The sequence below is a fragment of the Cyprinus carpio genome, chromosome B10, assembly GCF_018340385.1.
Source record: "Cyprinus carpio isolate SPL01 chromosome B10, ASM1834038v1, whole genome shotgun sequence".
NCBI lineage: Eukaryota > Metazoa > Chordata > Actinopteri > Cypriniformes > Cyprinidae > Cyprinus > Cyprinus carpio.
The window spans coordinates 14,377,501-14,392,727 of NC_056606.1; the positions used below are offsets into that span (position 1 = coordinate 14,377,501).

Sequence of the window (15,227 nt, forward strand, 5' to 3'; positions counted from 1 at the left end):
GTCGTTACATCCCTAGTTATGAGTATAGTTATGGTGTGAATGGGCCTTTTTCCTCACCAGGGCTGCATTTATTTGATCAAAAAATGCAGAAAAAAACAATAATAAAAAAAACCTATATATATATATTATTTTTTGTTTGTTTTTTTCTTCTTCACATTTTATGTTGTTGCCTTATGATAAAGTGCTTTAAATTCTTTTTTTTCCCCACATCATTCTACAGTCCATACACCTTAATGGGAAAGCAAGCAAAAAACAGGTTTTTAACATCTTTGCAAATTTAAAAAAAACTTAAATAATTCCATTGCATAAATATTCAAACCCTTATTTGGGACAGCTGAAATTTAGCTCAGGAGCATTCATATTGCTTTTAGATGTTACTACACTTCAAGTGAAGTTAACATGTGACAAATTCAATTGAATGACGATGATTTGGAAAGGCACACGTCTTAATAAAAGGTCTAACAGCTGATAATGCATATCAGAGCAAAAACCAAGCCCCGAGGTCAAAAGAACTGCCTGTATGTGCTGAACGCAGTCAGAGTACGCTCTTCTGTGTCAGCTGCAACACAAGGATATGTTTTCTACGTATATTTATGTTTTGATTTGGAAGAAAACAGCGCATCCTTGTGGCATGGCTGACACAGAAGAGGGTAACCTGCCTGCGTTCAGCCTATATTCTCCAAAATGGCGCTACGGTGATGTGGAGCGACACAGAGGAGACAACTTGTAGAATAAAGTTGTTATTTTTGTTTTATTCGCGTACAAAAAGTAATCTTATCACTTCATTACGTTACGGTTGAACCACTGATGGCAGATGGACTATTATGACGATGCTTTTCATACTTTTCTGGACCTTGACAGTGTATTTTACTTGGCAGTCTATGGGACAGTCACAAGCCTCCCGGTTTTCATCCAAAATATGTGTTAACAGAAGTATAAAGTCATTTCCCTTTTTTTTTTTTTTTTTTTTGAGAGGTGTGATTTAGTTTGAGTACACTTCTTCTTCTCAAGTACTCTAAGTCATTAGCCTTTGTCTCTCCCCCTCTAATTTAATTTTGCGTTAGTGGAACTCTTTTGCACTGAGCTGCATTAACACATTTACAGCGCAATGATTAAAGCACTTACATGGTTGACAAGTAATTCAGTTCCTGCTGTGTGCATTTTGTTTATCTCAGACAGGGATAGTTTGTAATAATGTAGCAAAATTGCTACATTATCTATACATTCTTTAACTTGTGTCCACCACTGCAGACAGAAATACAGAGACAAATGGAAGATTTTGAGTTAGACTCCTGCCCCCTTGTGTTTGTTATATGCTGGTGCAGCAAGGAGTATTAAAATTCAGAGAAATTGATGTCCAATACAGGACCACATGCAAATGTCAAGAAGCTGCATTCTTAATTATGTTTAATAATGTATCAAATTGACATGCAACTTTAATGTGTATTTTTTAGATGCACTTTGTCACTTGAAAAACATAATTTAGGCCATTTTATAATCCTGATATTAGAATAAATTTCTGATTTGAATTCTAATGCCATACATGAATTATGCATGTTTCAATACCCAGTGGGTAATCTCATTGGGTGCGTTGTGTTTCGACATATTGAAATGTGGATCAAACCCTCCCACAAATATACACCAAAAGCATACTGTATTCTAAATTGTGGTTTAAATGACAGACCCGCTGCTTACAGCTCAGTTGCATTCTAGCCTAATGAATGCAGCTTTTTTAGCAACGTTCCACTGTAGAGAGAGTCTTGAGGGGTGTTATATAACAGCACAGGGTGTGTGTGCACAAGTGGAGATTATTCAAATAAATACCGCCATTCCTTATATTTTTCACCTGCTGCTGTTTTACAGTACGTGTGTATCGAATCTAGTGCAGTCATAGTATCAAGTAACCTCCAAAATCTTCTCCCTCACCCAATTCCTGCCTCTTCTTTGTGCTGTATTAAAGAGAGGGAGTGAAAGGGAGAGAGTGAGATGGAGAGAGGAAAGACAGAAAGAGAGAATCCCCCATTCGTGGTGTTCTTTTCCTACTGCTGTCAGATAAAATGCCTCATCCAGCAACAAAGCATAGCTTATTTCTCCCTGCATGCCTGATGCCCATGTGTGAGTACGAGTCCCTATCCCAGAGAGACGGATACGGCAACCCGCCGCAATGCTCTGCTGGGAGCGCACATTGAGGGATGTGTTCCGTCTCCGACTCTTTTCTTCCTCTTCTTGATTTCCTTCCTTTCTGAAGCTTTGCTGCCACACCAATCCTTATGCCACACAATATCTGCAATGTTTTTTGCATGTTATTGTGCACTGAGGTCCAATGTGAAGGTAAGACCATGCCATAAGTGTGAACTTTTGTGTGTAATGTACATGTGTGAGTGTCACATGGGGGTGAACGATTATGCCATGTGGCCACACAGGTGGTTGTGGCATCTGTGGATTGCCACACTAGGATATTTTTCTGTCAAGCATAGCACATTTGGCTCATTTTTACGTAAATTGTTTTGCGCTTTTGATTTTCTTGATGAGGTTTATCCAGAAGCATTTGGAGGTATTTTAACAGTCTTAGTATCAGTGTGAAAATGCTTAAAATTATGACAGATTTTTAAATGAGATTTTTTTTTTAATCTCTCAAAAGATTAAAGTGTAGATTAGTGTACTGTTAATTTAAAAACACTGTAGCATTGCATCCTCACATTGTCATAACTATTAAAATTGATAATAAGAAGCACCAAATCAGTATATTAGAATTATTCCTGAAGAATCCTGTGAAATTGAAAATTCAGGTTTGACATCACAGGAATAAATTACATTTTAAAACATATTCAATTAAAATTCGCTATTTAACAATGTAAAAATATTTCACATTATTACTGTTTTACTGTATGTTCGATCAAATAAATGCAGCCTTGGTAAGCATAAGAGACTTCTTTCAAACACACACACAATCTATATTTTGAACACCAGTATATAAAAATATTTAATAAAACCTTTAGTCTTTTAATTATATACAATTATTTAGTTAATTATCTTATTTATATAGAGGTTTATCTGAATGTATAAATAATTAGATGTTTTATAATATATACATTTAATATATATAAAGATAATTAAAATAATTACTATTTTCTGTAAACGTTATGAGCAGATTAAGTAGCTTCTTATGTGTGTATATTTGGGCTGTCAAAATGGCTGAAAAACTAAATTCGAATTTTGTACTTAAATTTTATCAAAATTCGAATTATATTCAAATATTTAATGCATAATTTCAGTTAGGGTGAAGAAAAGCTTTTGGCTTCTTTTCAAAGGCCACAAGAGGGCACATCGAGCAAAATATTACTAATGCACGTTTATTCAAAGCATATCTGTCCAAAAAAGTGCATAATGTTTAAAATAATGTTTATAAACCAATTATAATTAAAACAACATCATGTATGTATGCATAGATTAATACAAAGGGCGGAAAGCCAATCACAAAGAGTACATTTTTTCATTTAAAAATATGAGATGCAGTGGGATGGGGAAAACCCCCCGCAATAAAGTCTTGATATATGTTTTTCTCAAAGTTAAACTTGCATTAATTTTACATGGCTTTCTAAACGTGGCTCTTTTGTGCGAGTTCAACGGTGAAAGATGTCCCTCTAGAAAATGCGCAAAATATGTGTTCTGTGTGAATGGCTTGGTTTCAGTTTTGATGTAAACAAGATCTTCTCCGCATTGATGTTCTCTTTATCCGCAATACTTTCAATGAACAATGCAGCGGCGCTGCATCTAGTGGCTTCAACTGGATAGGCTAACAAAAACACTTCCATCGTCATCACATCTTGTGTGCCACTGATAAGGCTGCTTCCTTAACACACACCTAAAATTCAGATACAATGGTTTTCCATTCGATTGTGGGTTTTTATTTAAAATTTGATGAATATTCGAAATTCAATTTTTTTTTTTTTTGACAGCCCTAGTGTATATTGGATGTTTTCTCTATATTTATTGTTTTGTTTAGTATTGTTAATATCGACATAATTATACCTTTCTGTCCCACTCCTTTCTGCCACATTTTCCTATCTTTAGATTGTCTGCTAAATAGTGAGAGGTGTTTAATATGCAAGAAACTGTTACTGCACCTGTCAGCCTCACTTCCCCCACATCCCTCTGCTGGCAGAGCAGGAAGTGCCCTGATAATGCAAGGTGGGGCAGTGCTGCCTGTGAAAAGTTGGCTCTACTTTACACACAAACTTTGTTGAAGAATACAGAAAAAAGCTCTGAAACACTGGTGTGAATTGACCTATTCAGATATACTTAGGCTATTTTATATTCTCTGCAGGCATGCATACAGAGAAGATTTAGTTGGGGGCTCGTCCGGGTTTTCTTATGTTGGTAAATTGCTGCTTGCTTGGAGTAGGTGGCATTCTGCTTTCCTCTGCAGCTTGTAATGGATTTATCTAAGAGAAGCTGTGTTCTCATGCATCAAGCTGGCAGTAAACATGATGCCGCGGATGCAGGGGTGGACATGCTGGCGATGGGAGGAGAGGAAGTGTGCATGGGAAGGCAAAAACCTTATGGATGTTAGTTCCTAAGAAATTATAGTAATACATTTGCAAAGTGTTTGATACTTGATTGTGTGTGTGTGGGCGTGTGAGGGGTTGTGAATGTGTGGGAAGAGATTAATGCCAGTGTGTGTAGAAGCCTGCATGTGAGAGTACATATGGGGGTGGATGTGTGTAGAGGAGTGAAACTGAGCTCTATCTGTCTTTTTCTCTCTGGCATTAGTAGGCTGTATAATAACACACTTGATCTGTCTATACCAGTGGGCATCTCAGATCGAAAGGCCGGCTGTATTCAGTAACATTACCCAATACTCTCTCCCACGTCAGTACTGCTACACACAACCTTTCTACTTCTTGGAGCATCATGAATCAGTGGACTTGATTTAGCAGTAGTCTTGCAGTCAGTGTTGGGAAAGCTATTTTTCAAACTCTAGATTGATGAGCATTATTTTAATGTTTAATGTTTTTTTATTATTATTTTTAGTTGATATTACTTTGATTCAATAAGAATGTATTAAATTGTAAGTGTGTGTGTGTGTACAGGGGTAAAACATTAGATAGTAAGCTGAGCAAAAGGATTTGGCCCTTATTATTTACTGTTTTAGAATTTATATTTGGCTTGAAGAGCCAGCTGATGGCAATTAACTTGTTGCATACCCTCTCTTTCGAGATAATGATAGTGTGAGCCAGGAATGGAGTTGAATTTAGTTTTTTACTCTCTCACTTAAAGGAAACACTCTGTCCGAACACATTGTGCACGCAAATGCTCTACATTGCAGTTTTTCCAACCAATGTGTGTGCAGCCGGGGACCATAGGGCTTTCCGGCATGTGAATTCAGACTGGGAGAGGGAGGTACCCAGACAGTACTGACCCATCTGCTAAAAATGCTGAGCAAGCTTTGAATCATGCAGTCATGAATATTTCACAAGGAAATCTCATTCAGTTCTGATGATGAATGCAGTAACACTTGCAGAGAGTCAGACATTCTCAAACCTGGACCTGCACTTTGTGCTAGAACACTTTTGTTGTATTTTTTTCTCCTTATCTGAAGATAACGGTTATGTCCATTTTCTTAAAGAATTTCAATGAGATATTTTTTATAGTCAGTGCCTGATAACTTTGCATGTCTTTATATTTGGTGGATTCAGTGTTGCGGGTTTTGGTCATGGAAGCTTTACTCTGGGTTTAACAAGCAGTCAGACAGTTGTGTTGATGTTTGATGTCTTTGTGAAATTCTTGTCTGTTCCCCTGGAGCTTTCTTAGAAGCAGAGAAGCTTGTGTTTCCTTGTGCTTATGTTTGTTCATGGCGTGTGTGAGTGTGGTTTCTGTGTCTTCTCATTAGTACAAGCAGAGTCACCACCGCCTACTACAGCTTCATTAAACCTGCTGCATTTCTAATACACACACACACACACACACACACACACACACACACACACACACACACACACACACACACACACACACACACACACACACACACACACACACACACACACACACACACACACACACACATATGCACACACACACTTACAGCTGTCTATCACTGTATCACATATTAATCATATGGGCACAGCTTGTTCCTGTTAGACTTTGCTAGCAGATACACACATAAAAGAGCCCATTATAGTTAACCAGCATAGTATAGACTTTAAAAAATTCCGAAGTAAAAAGTTAGTGGTGTTCATTGCTTTGCGGTTGCTGGGGCTGCCCTGGGTAGTTTTCAGGGGCTTTCTTAGAGGTGGAAAGCTAAAAACATGTTCTGTGTGAAATTATGAAATTTTTTACAAGAAATTTCATAATTCTTGTAAAAAAATTAAATTAATGAGAATAAGAAACTAATAAGAAACAATAGTACAAAAAAACTACAGTAGAACAAATAAATAACAAATGCTACATACATTGTTTAAATAAAAAAAACAAAAACACTGCATATTTTTTTTTTAGTGTGTTAATTATATATATTTTTTTTTTTTTTAGTTTTAAAAGTGTTTTTTTATAGAGCAGTGAGAGACTTTCTTTCTGGAATTTTGACATACAAGTTTGTGTTTTTTAACTGTTCTAGCACTATAAAGTAAAAAAAAAAAAACCTTTGTTCACGTACTCCCGCGTTTTATTAGCAACATCTTCACAAGCACATGCCTCTCTGACAGCGGTCAGAGACTGACAGACAGTGCGCACATAGCGGAATTAGTTTTCTTTTGCTGCTGATTGAATTTTAATGGCTTAAAAATCACTTGTTTTTAAACCGCAATGCTTAATAAAATGTACAAATGATAGGTGTTCATGACCATGGAGCACAGCAATGTCACGTGAGCATGTATCCACAACAGAGACGATAGTCCAAAATCTCTACCGGTTGACAAACTTCTACCGGTTAATCGTGTGTAGCAGTATATCAACCATTCCCTACGAAGGATGCAGAATGACTTCTTCTAATATTTAGAGTTAGGAATCTCTTAAAATACAGCAGCAGTAATAATTATGAATAACATTAACTATGCAACTTATAAACTGTAGTACCGTGGGCTTTTATACTTGAATTAAGGTTCATATAAGCTACAAAAGCTCTTGTTGTACCTGTCAACTGTCGACTTCCTGAGCGAGAACTGTGTTGCAGTACAACTTTTCCGTGTGGGCTCGATGGCCCTTCCTCTCTTGGTTCCTGCTTGGCTGTGCTCCCTGCAGTAGACTTGCTGAGTGCCGCAGAGTGCTGGATGCAGCGGTGGGGAAGTGATTCAGGGCCTCCCCACATCTCTGGCATGCTCTCTCTCTCTCTCTCTCTCTCTCACACACACACACACACACACAAACACGATGAACACAGTCTCTGAGTCTGCCCAGAGAAAAGGAAGCCACTCCACAGAACATGAACACCTCTCTACTGTCCGATTGAACACTCACTGAAACACGCTCACACATACATAGACACACACTCAGAGAAGCATGCAGGAACAGAAAGTGAGGAGCCCAGAGGTAAGCAAAAAAGACTTTATACTGTACGTCATGTCAAGTGTGGAGAGGAGGAGGGACGTAAACTGAAGTAATTAAGTGCTGTTTCGATGCTGTAGTTGTCAAAGTCATAAACATTGTAAGCTGGCATTGCAAACTGCTGTCGAGAATGTTTTTCAGTCTGTCGAAAGAAACTCTGCAGCAAAGTGACTCACCCCAAAAGCTTGTCTCTCTATTTCTAGTACATTTTGGTATAATTTTCTTGTTTCATCTCTCTCTGTCACTCTTTCTATTTTCCTTTCACTTTGTGTATTTCCTCTTCCGTTTCCTTATGTGTTTCATTAAGAATCAAGTATTCTGCAAAGCCAACTAATAAGCACTAGATATCATCCCTTTTCTCTTTCTGTATATCATAATTTTTGCTTTGTTTTTATAATCATGATGATTCTATGATTAGTTTTGTTACATGTGAGACCCGTAGTGCTCTACTTGACTTAAGTATGCAGTCACATGCTGCATTTCACTGCTGTATGAGCAAACTTCCCAGCAAGCATGTGGCTGTATTCTGAGCCTGTGTGTATGTGTGTGTGTTTGAAGTTGATGTTGTTAAGGGGGTGTTTGTGGTCAGAGCTGATCCCCTGGTGCATGATGCTTTTTCTCATGTTTGCTGCAGCTGGTGGTGATGACACTTCCACTCAAAGGTGCTCTACACACACACGTTGTTTAGTTTATAGTTTATGTTTAGTATATAGAAGAAAAGAAGGGGGCTCAGCACTGTTCCCTGAGGTACACCATTACTTAGCCAGACATCCCCTCCTTTTTTTCTGGGAGAGAGTGAGATAATAATAATAAAACAAGACAAAAAGAAAGATAAAGTGCAGAAAGAAAGGTGGAATGAATGGAGATTATGTGAGTTGAACATGTTCCCAGTCTGTGTTCACACAGTCTCTGTTGATCAGCTCCAATCAGGATCTCTGACTACGTCGTTCATCTGTCTGCCATCTCATCTGCTCCCCTCAGAATAAGGCCATTGTTCACACGGGCTCTCATGTTTCGGCCTGGCTACTCTGCTGTTTGGACCCAGACTGTCTCTGTGTGTGTGTTTGAGAGAGAGTACTCATGTTACCCCCTTACTGTGCCTTGTTAGAGTGGTAAACATGAGCAGCTAACAGATGCAGGGTCTGTTCTTTTATATCAGTGACACGCACTCATAAACACAAGTGTTAGTGCACATCTTCAAACTGTCTTACCCAATACTGTCTGCTTATTGGATCAGAAAAGTTTATTTTTCAGTTAATATGGGCCTCCCTGATTTGTTGCCTGCTTTATTCATGAAGGAGCCTACAGTAATATGAAGTTGGTGTTTTAAAGAATGAAAGTTCAGTTGAAACTTGAACAGATTTTTGTTAAAATCTTGATTTTATTGTTGATCTTGATTGTATTAATTGTGGTGTGTAGAATATTTATTTTTATACTAAACAACACATCTGTCCCCCTACAATATAATATATGAGATGTTGGTTAATCTCACACTGCCTGATCTCACACAGCAAACCCCCTGATAATCCATAGATTTCAGTAGTTACAATGTAGCACTTTTTTTATTAAAAATACTATTGTAACAATTCTTAAAGACAACATTTGATGCCTTCCTTTCCTGCGCTCACACAGCTCTAGGGTGTTGTGGGTGTTACCTGGATGTTTCTATACAGCTGGTTTGGTGATGTGCATAGTTACTAATGTGCTTTGAGTGGTTGCTAAGTATTTTCTTGGCCCAAGTCAAAATAGCCTGTCCATCTCTATGGTATTTTAGTCCCTAGATATGTCATGAGATTTTTTTGTCTGTATTGTCATCTGCCAAGTGCAACTAATAGCAGCCTTCTCCTAAACAAATACATTATAACATACAAAAACACCTAAATAAAAATAATTTATAATGTTCAATTCAAGTTTTTTTTTGTATAGTGCTTTTCACAATACAAATCATTGCAAAGCAGCCTTACAGAAAATTAAGTTTCTACAATATATTTAGTAGTAGCTTATCAGTTGTGACTGTCAAATTGATGTACATATGGCAGAAATGTACGATAAAATTCAGTTAATGACATTATCAAACAGATGATGAACACTATTAACAGCAGTCATTATATGTTGCAATCAAACTTGTAGCAAAATTTGGTAGTTTATGTTGTTTCAGGGTTGGCATCATCTGAGGTCCTCTGAGGGGTTGGCATCATCTCTTCTCAGGTGTTCAGTCATTTTAGGTCTTTGTAAGGACTGGATGCAGACTGAAGCTTGTGTAATTTCTAGTTACCACAGGATGTTAATCCCGTGACAGAAAAAGAGAAACAAATAGAGACATAATTAGCGTAGCTGCTGTTCCAACCAAGCAAAAATGATTTGTTCAACCCAAGCTAAGGAATAATAATGTGCATTTGATCAGATATAACTGCAGTACATTATTATTAAAGATGCGTCTTTAATCTAGATTTAAACAGAGAGAGTGTGTCTGAACCCTTCATTAGTGGACTTTGCTATCCCAGGTACTACCAAAAGTCCAGAGTTTTGCAACCTTAAAAATGTATTAATCATCCAATCTTTTATATTTTTAACACACTGTGTTAGTTTAGATAATTTAGAAGTTTCATCTGGTCTTGTTGAGATATATAGTTGAGTAGGGGTGGGTGATGTGACCAAAATCTTATATCATGATATGAGAAATTTTATATCACGATAACGATATATATCTTAATATAGTTATTTTATCTTTTAATAAGGTTTTTTGTGATATTAAGATCTTTGATACCAGAGTATTTTCATAATCCAATGTCGATATCAAACTAATACAAGAAAAAAAAAAAACTCACGAGCAAAAATACTCACAAGCTCTATTAGCAGCTGATGCGCGGCTTACGCACTCCTCTCACACAGAAACAGAGACAGCATGCGCATATAGCTCTGTTGTTTGTGTTTCAACAGCCTAAAATCACTTGTTTTAAACTGCAGTGCTTAAAAACACTTGCAAATAATAAGTATTCGTGACCACGCGCAGTGCAAAGTGACGTGAGTGCGTGCATGCTGTTATTCTCACGTCTGCCTGCATCCCTGTGTAATGCATGTAAGACTGCCATCATTCAAATTATGAAAAAGTTTTGCCATAAACAATGAATTTTGCAGCACCACGAAATAAACGATAGAGCATAATATGAAAAGATAGACTTTTAATTTCATCCATCCGATATTTATCGTCATATTGCCCAGCCCTATAGTTGAGTATCATCAGCATAACAATGGAAACTAATTCTGTATTTTCTAATAATATTACCAAGGGGCAACATATATATTGAAAATAGCGACAGATCCTTGTGGCATTCCATACTTTACTGGTGATAATTGAGATGACTCCCCATTTAAAAAAACAAAGTGGTAGCGATCAGACAGGTAGGATCTAAACCATCTTAAAGCCTGCCCTTGAATACCCGTATAGTTTTGTAATTGATCTATGAGTATGTCATGATCTATAGTGTCGAAGACAGCACTGAGATCAAGTAAACCTAGCAGTGAGATGCAGCCTTGGCCTGATGCAAGAAGCAAGTAATTTGTAATTTTAACAAGTGCAGTTTCTGTGCTATGGTGGGGCCTGAAACCTGAATGAAATTCTTCATAGAGATATTTTTTTTTTTTTTTTGCAAGAAGGTGCAATTGAACAGATACAACTTTTTCTTCAATTTTAGACATAAACGGAAGACTTGAAATGGGTCTTTAATTTGCCAGTTCACTAGGATCTAGTTGTGGTTTCTTAAAGGGGTCATCTGATGCCCATTTTCCACAAGATGATATGATTTTTTAGGGTCTTAATGAAAAGTCTGTAACATAGTTTGGTCAAAATTTCTAAATGGTAGTGTAAATCAACAGTTTTTACTGTCAAAAACTGCTCTGTCTACAGCATGCTGTTTTATTGCATTCCACTTTAAATGCTAATGAGCGCCACTCACCCCGCCCCTCTCTTCTGAGGTGCTCTCTGAGAGATGGTAAACTGTAGCCACATTCATTGCAAAACTCGATAACTAGCACATTATTAGGAAAGGCGATTTGCAATGATTCCGTTAAAAACCTTACACTCACTTCTTCTTGAGGTGAAGCTGGCTCACGAATGAAACAAATGTTTCCCTTTAGAAACAAATGTAATCCACTGCGTCTTCTGCGGCTCAGATCTCAGGAGTAAATGACAACTGAACTATGTTCATTATTACATCCAACAACAAAACACAGGAGTCATCCTTGTCTACATCTGCTCCAGCACCGAAACAGTATAATTAATAATATCGAGAAGCGGTTCTCCTGCAACAGAGAACAACTCTTGCAGTAATTTAGTGGGTACAGGATCTAATAAGCATGTTGTTGATTTAGATGCAGTGATAAGTTTATTTAGCTCTTCCTGTCCTATATTTGTAAAGCACTGCAGTTTTTCTTTGGGTGCGATGAATGAAGCTGAAATACTAAACATTGTAGAATTTAAATTTGTTATTGTATTTCTGATGTTGTCTATTTTATCAGTGAAGAAATTCATACTATTAAATTGTCATTACTATTAAATTGTGAGGGAATATTTAGATCAGGTGTTCTCTGGTTATTTGTTAATCTAGCCACTGTGCTAAATAAAAACCTTGGATTGTTTTGGTTATTTTCTATGAGTTAATATGTCACAGTTATAATTTTATGTTATATGTTACATGTTATAATGTATAAAGTCATTATAGCCAACCAGTAATGTAAAATAAAATAATTCAGTCAGCGCACTATAGGCTAAAGTTGTACTCACACTAGGCAATCTTAACCGTGCCCGAGTGTATTTGACCCCCAAAGTCAAATACAAAAAAGGAATATTAGTTGAATTTAAAATAAACATTTTGCAAAAATAGTACAATCGAATGTTAGGTGTGCATCAGGGAGCATCATCAGTGGAGCATGAGATGCGGTGATGATGATGTAAGTGACGTTGTAGTTTATTGTTTTGTTAGTCTAGCCCACGAGACATGCAGTTGCGGCATTATTTATTCAAAATATTAGAGAAATATAATAGTGAAAATGCATAGAGAAAATGCATAACCTAATATCTTGATTAGGTTAAAACCAAAACCAAGCCATTCACACAGAACACATATTCAGTGCATTTTCTAGATGGACAAATGTGACACTTGCACTTGCGTGTCACACAAGAGATGTAAAGAAGCCATGTATAGTTAAAACAGTTTAAACTTTTAGAAAACACGTCACAAATTTGTGGAGGTTTATTCCTTTTCACTGCGTCTCATATGTTTTTAAATGCAATCTGTGTGATGGGCGATTCGGCTCTTTGTATTAAGCAATGCATAAATACGTGATGCTATTTTGTTCATAATTGTTTATGCAATTTACGGAATTATATTTGATTTATATGAGATAATTTAGATGCAATGCACTTTTTTTTTTTTTTTTTTTAATAGACCATTATTTGCTTGCATTGACAATTTAATGTGCTGCATTATTTTGCTTATTTTGGCCTCCTGTGGCCTCAGGAAACAAGCCAAAATTTTAACCTATTTAATCTGCATATAAAGAATAGGAAATGGGATATTGGTTGAATTTTTATTTTGTGCTTAAAACAAAAAAAAATATTTGAAAAAAATTAATAATTATCGATACCGAACAATATGAAATATTATATCGTTGATACATTTCTTAGATATATCGCCCAGCCCTACTCTACTGTCATCATTGCGACCACAAACATATAATATTACTACTACTACTATTACTACTACACTTTTCAGTTAATTTAATTCAATCAAGTATATTTATGCTTATAATGGGTCTGGTTCTCAACTTATTGATGAACTGGAATTAGTCTGCGATTTAAAGCTGCAAATTCTTTCATTAATGTCAGCTGCCTCTGTAATAATGCTCTGATAACATTACTTACAAGTGAAAATCAAGGCACGGCATAAATTACAAATTTATTAGGCAGAATATTAGCGAAAGTGGGTTTCTCTGTTATTTCGTACATGACGTAAGCATGCTCCGACCCAGAAAGTTTAGTGCAATTGTGAGTGCAGGCCAGCGGGGGAGTGTGGAGGGGGCATAATCGCGCTCAGGCTCGGTTTAAGGCAACCGTGCCTAGTGTGAGTACACCCTAAGTGATGAAGTCCACCACTGCTTGGGACTGTTCTCTATTCATCCTCTTCCTAACAATTTCTAATGATTAAATTATTGACATTTCACTGTCAGGACTAATTGACATAGATGCTGAATATGGGGAGGGTTCATGACCCCCAGAATAAAATGTGCAGTTAGCACTTCCAGAGTCAGAGTTTTTCCTCTGACTGTGCTCTTCTTCCAGCCCAGAAGGCCTTCAGACAGGGTGACAGGAAATGAGGAGGAGTGTACCCAGATAGGAGGATGTTTTGGGGCCAAGATGCTTGTTCTCTCTTGTGTCAGCATTCTCACAGTGTTCGCACAACTTTGGCCATGTGTTGTTTGTTAATTATTTTTCTGTGAAATTGTACTTCTATTTTAAAATCACAGGTACAGAGAGACACTGGGAGGGATGGTAGGTTCATGCTGTGTGTCCTTTAGCTGCCAGTGGACTCCTATGAACTTTGTAGCTCGTTAAGGTTAGCAGGCAAAACCTTACAGCACAAAATCAAAGTCAACTCGACTGGAATTCTGGATCTTGCTGCCTAGTAACTACATTTGTTTCGATATTTTTTACTCAAGTTTTACACAACCCACCATCTAGACTAGCATAAAAGGAATATTCAGGGTTCAATAAACTTCCAATTGAAGTAAATGGTGCCAAATTTTACTCTGTTTAGCCCATTATCCAAGCAGTGTTAATTTAGTAATATTTATATGCTGTTATATTATTTATTGACATTTAGAATTAGCTTTTATTATTTTATTTATATTTAATTCTGTAATTTTGTGATTGTGTATATATATATATATATATATATATATATATATATATATATATATATATATATATATATATATATATAATTATTTTAACTTTTTTTAAATTTTGTTTAAGTTTGCCATTTTAGTGCTTCAAGTTAAACATTTTTTTATTTTATAATTTATTTCATAATTCTATTTTAATGTTCTAAATTCAAAGTTTTTCCTGTAATATTTATATTTTATTTTTCAGCTTAAGTTTAGTTAAACTATGTGAAGTGAAACTATTTTAAATGGTTTCAGTTTTAGTTAAAAACAACACTTCCCAGCCAAAATTATTTTGTAAAAGCACTTAGTTTTAACCAAAACTGTTAAGTGATTTTTACAGTCATTTCAGGGTTTTAGTGCATATTGTTGTCATGTTGTCATATAACACAGTTACATCAGTTTATACAGCTTAGTAAGTAATTTTCTCACACCAAAGTTATGAGCTCTCTGCTGTTTCAAGATGTCTCAGGTGTGAGCAGAAGAGTTGTCCCTACACCATCGTGTTTTATTTGAGATAATTGCATGCCACTTGGTGTGATTACTTACAGCGCTGCCATGATTAATAGAGTGATTAGCCAAGTGCTATGGGCTGTTTTTTGGAGAGGGGGAGATGCAACATGGGAATCTTAATGAGGTTTTCCATGTTGTGTGAATAAACCCACGCTGCAGGCTTATATAACCCAAAGCCACATTTGCGATTTGTAAACCAGGGTATTTTTAGCATTATTTTTAAAAGC

General features: G+C 36.4%; 1 protein-coding gene across 32 annotated transcripts in view; it reads left to right on the top strand.

Annotated features, from left to right (window-relative positions):
- The window catches only part of dlg2 (discs, large homolog 2 (Drosophila)), a 184,557-nt gene that overhangs the window by 48,349 nt on the left and 120,981 nt on the right, over window positions 1-15,227 (top strand). Inside the window, exon 1 of one of the 32 annotated variants that reach the window (XM_042732744.1) lies at window positions 1,709-2,331. The exons of 28 other annotated variants lie outside the window; for them this stretch is intronic. In XM_042732744.1, the coding sequence (XP_042588678.1) occupies window positions 2,290-2,331 (42 nt within the window). In that variant the 5' untranslated portion in view covers window positions 1,709-2,289. Of the gene's footprint in view, window positions 1-1,708; window positions 2,332-6,679; window positions 7,531-15,227 lie in introns of those variants that run through there. 3 more of the 32 variants (XM_042732746.1, XM_042732750.1, XM_042732751.1) reach the window with 3 other exon arrangements.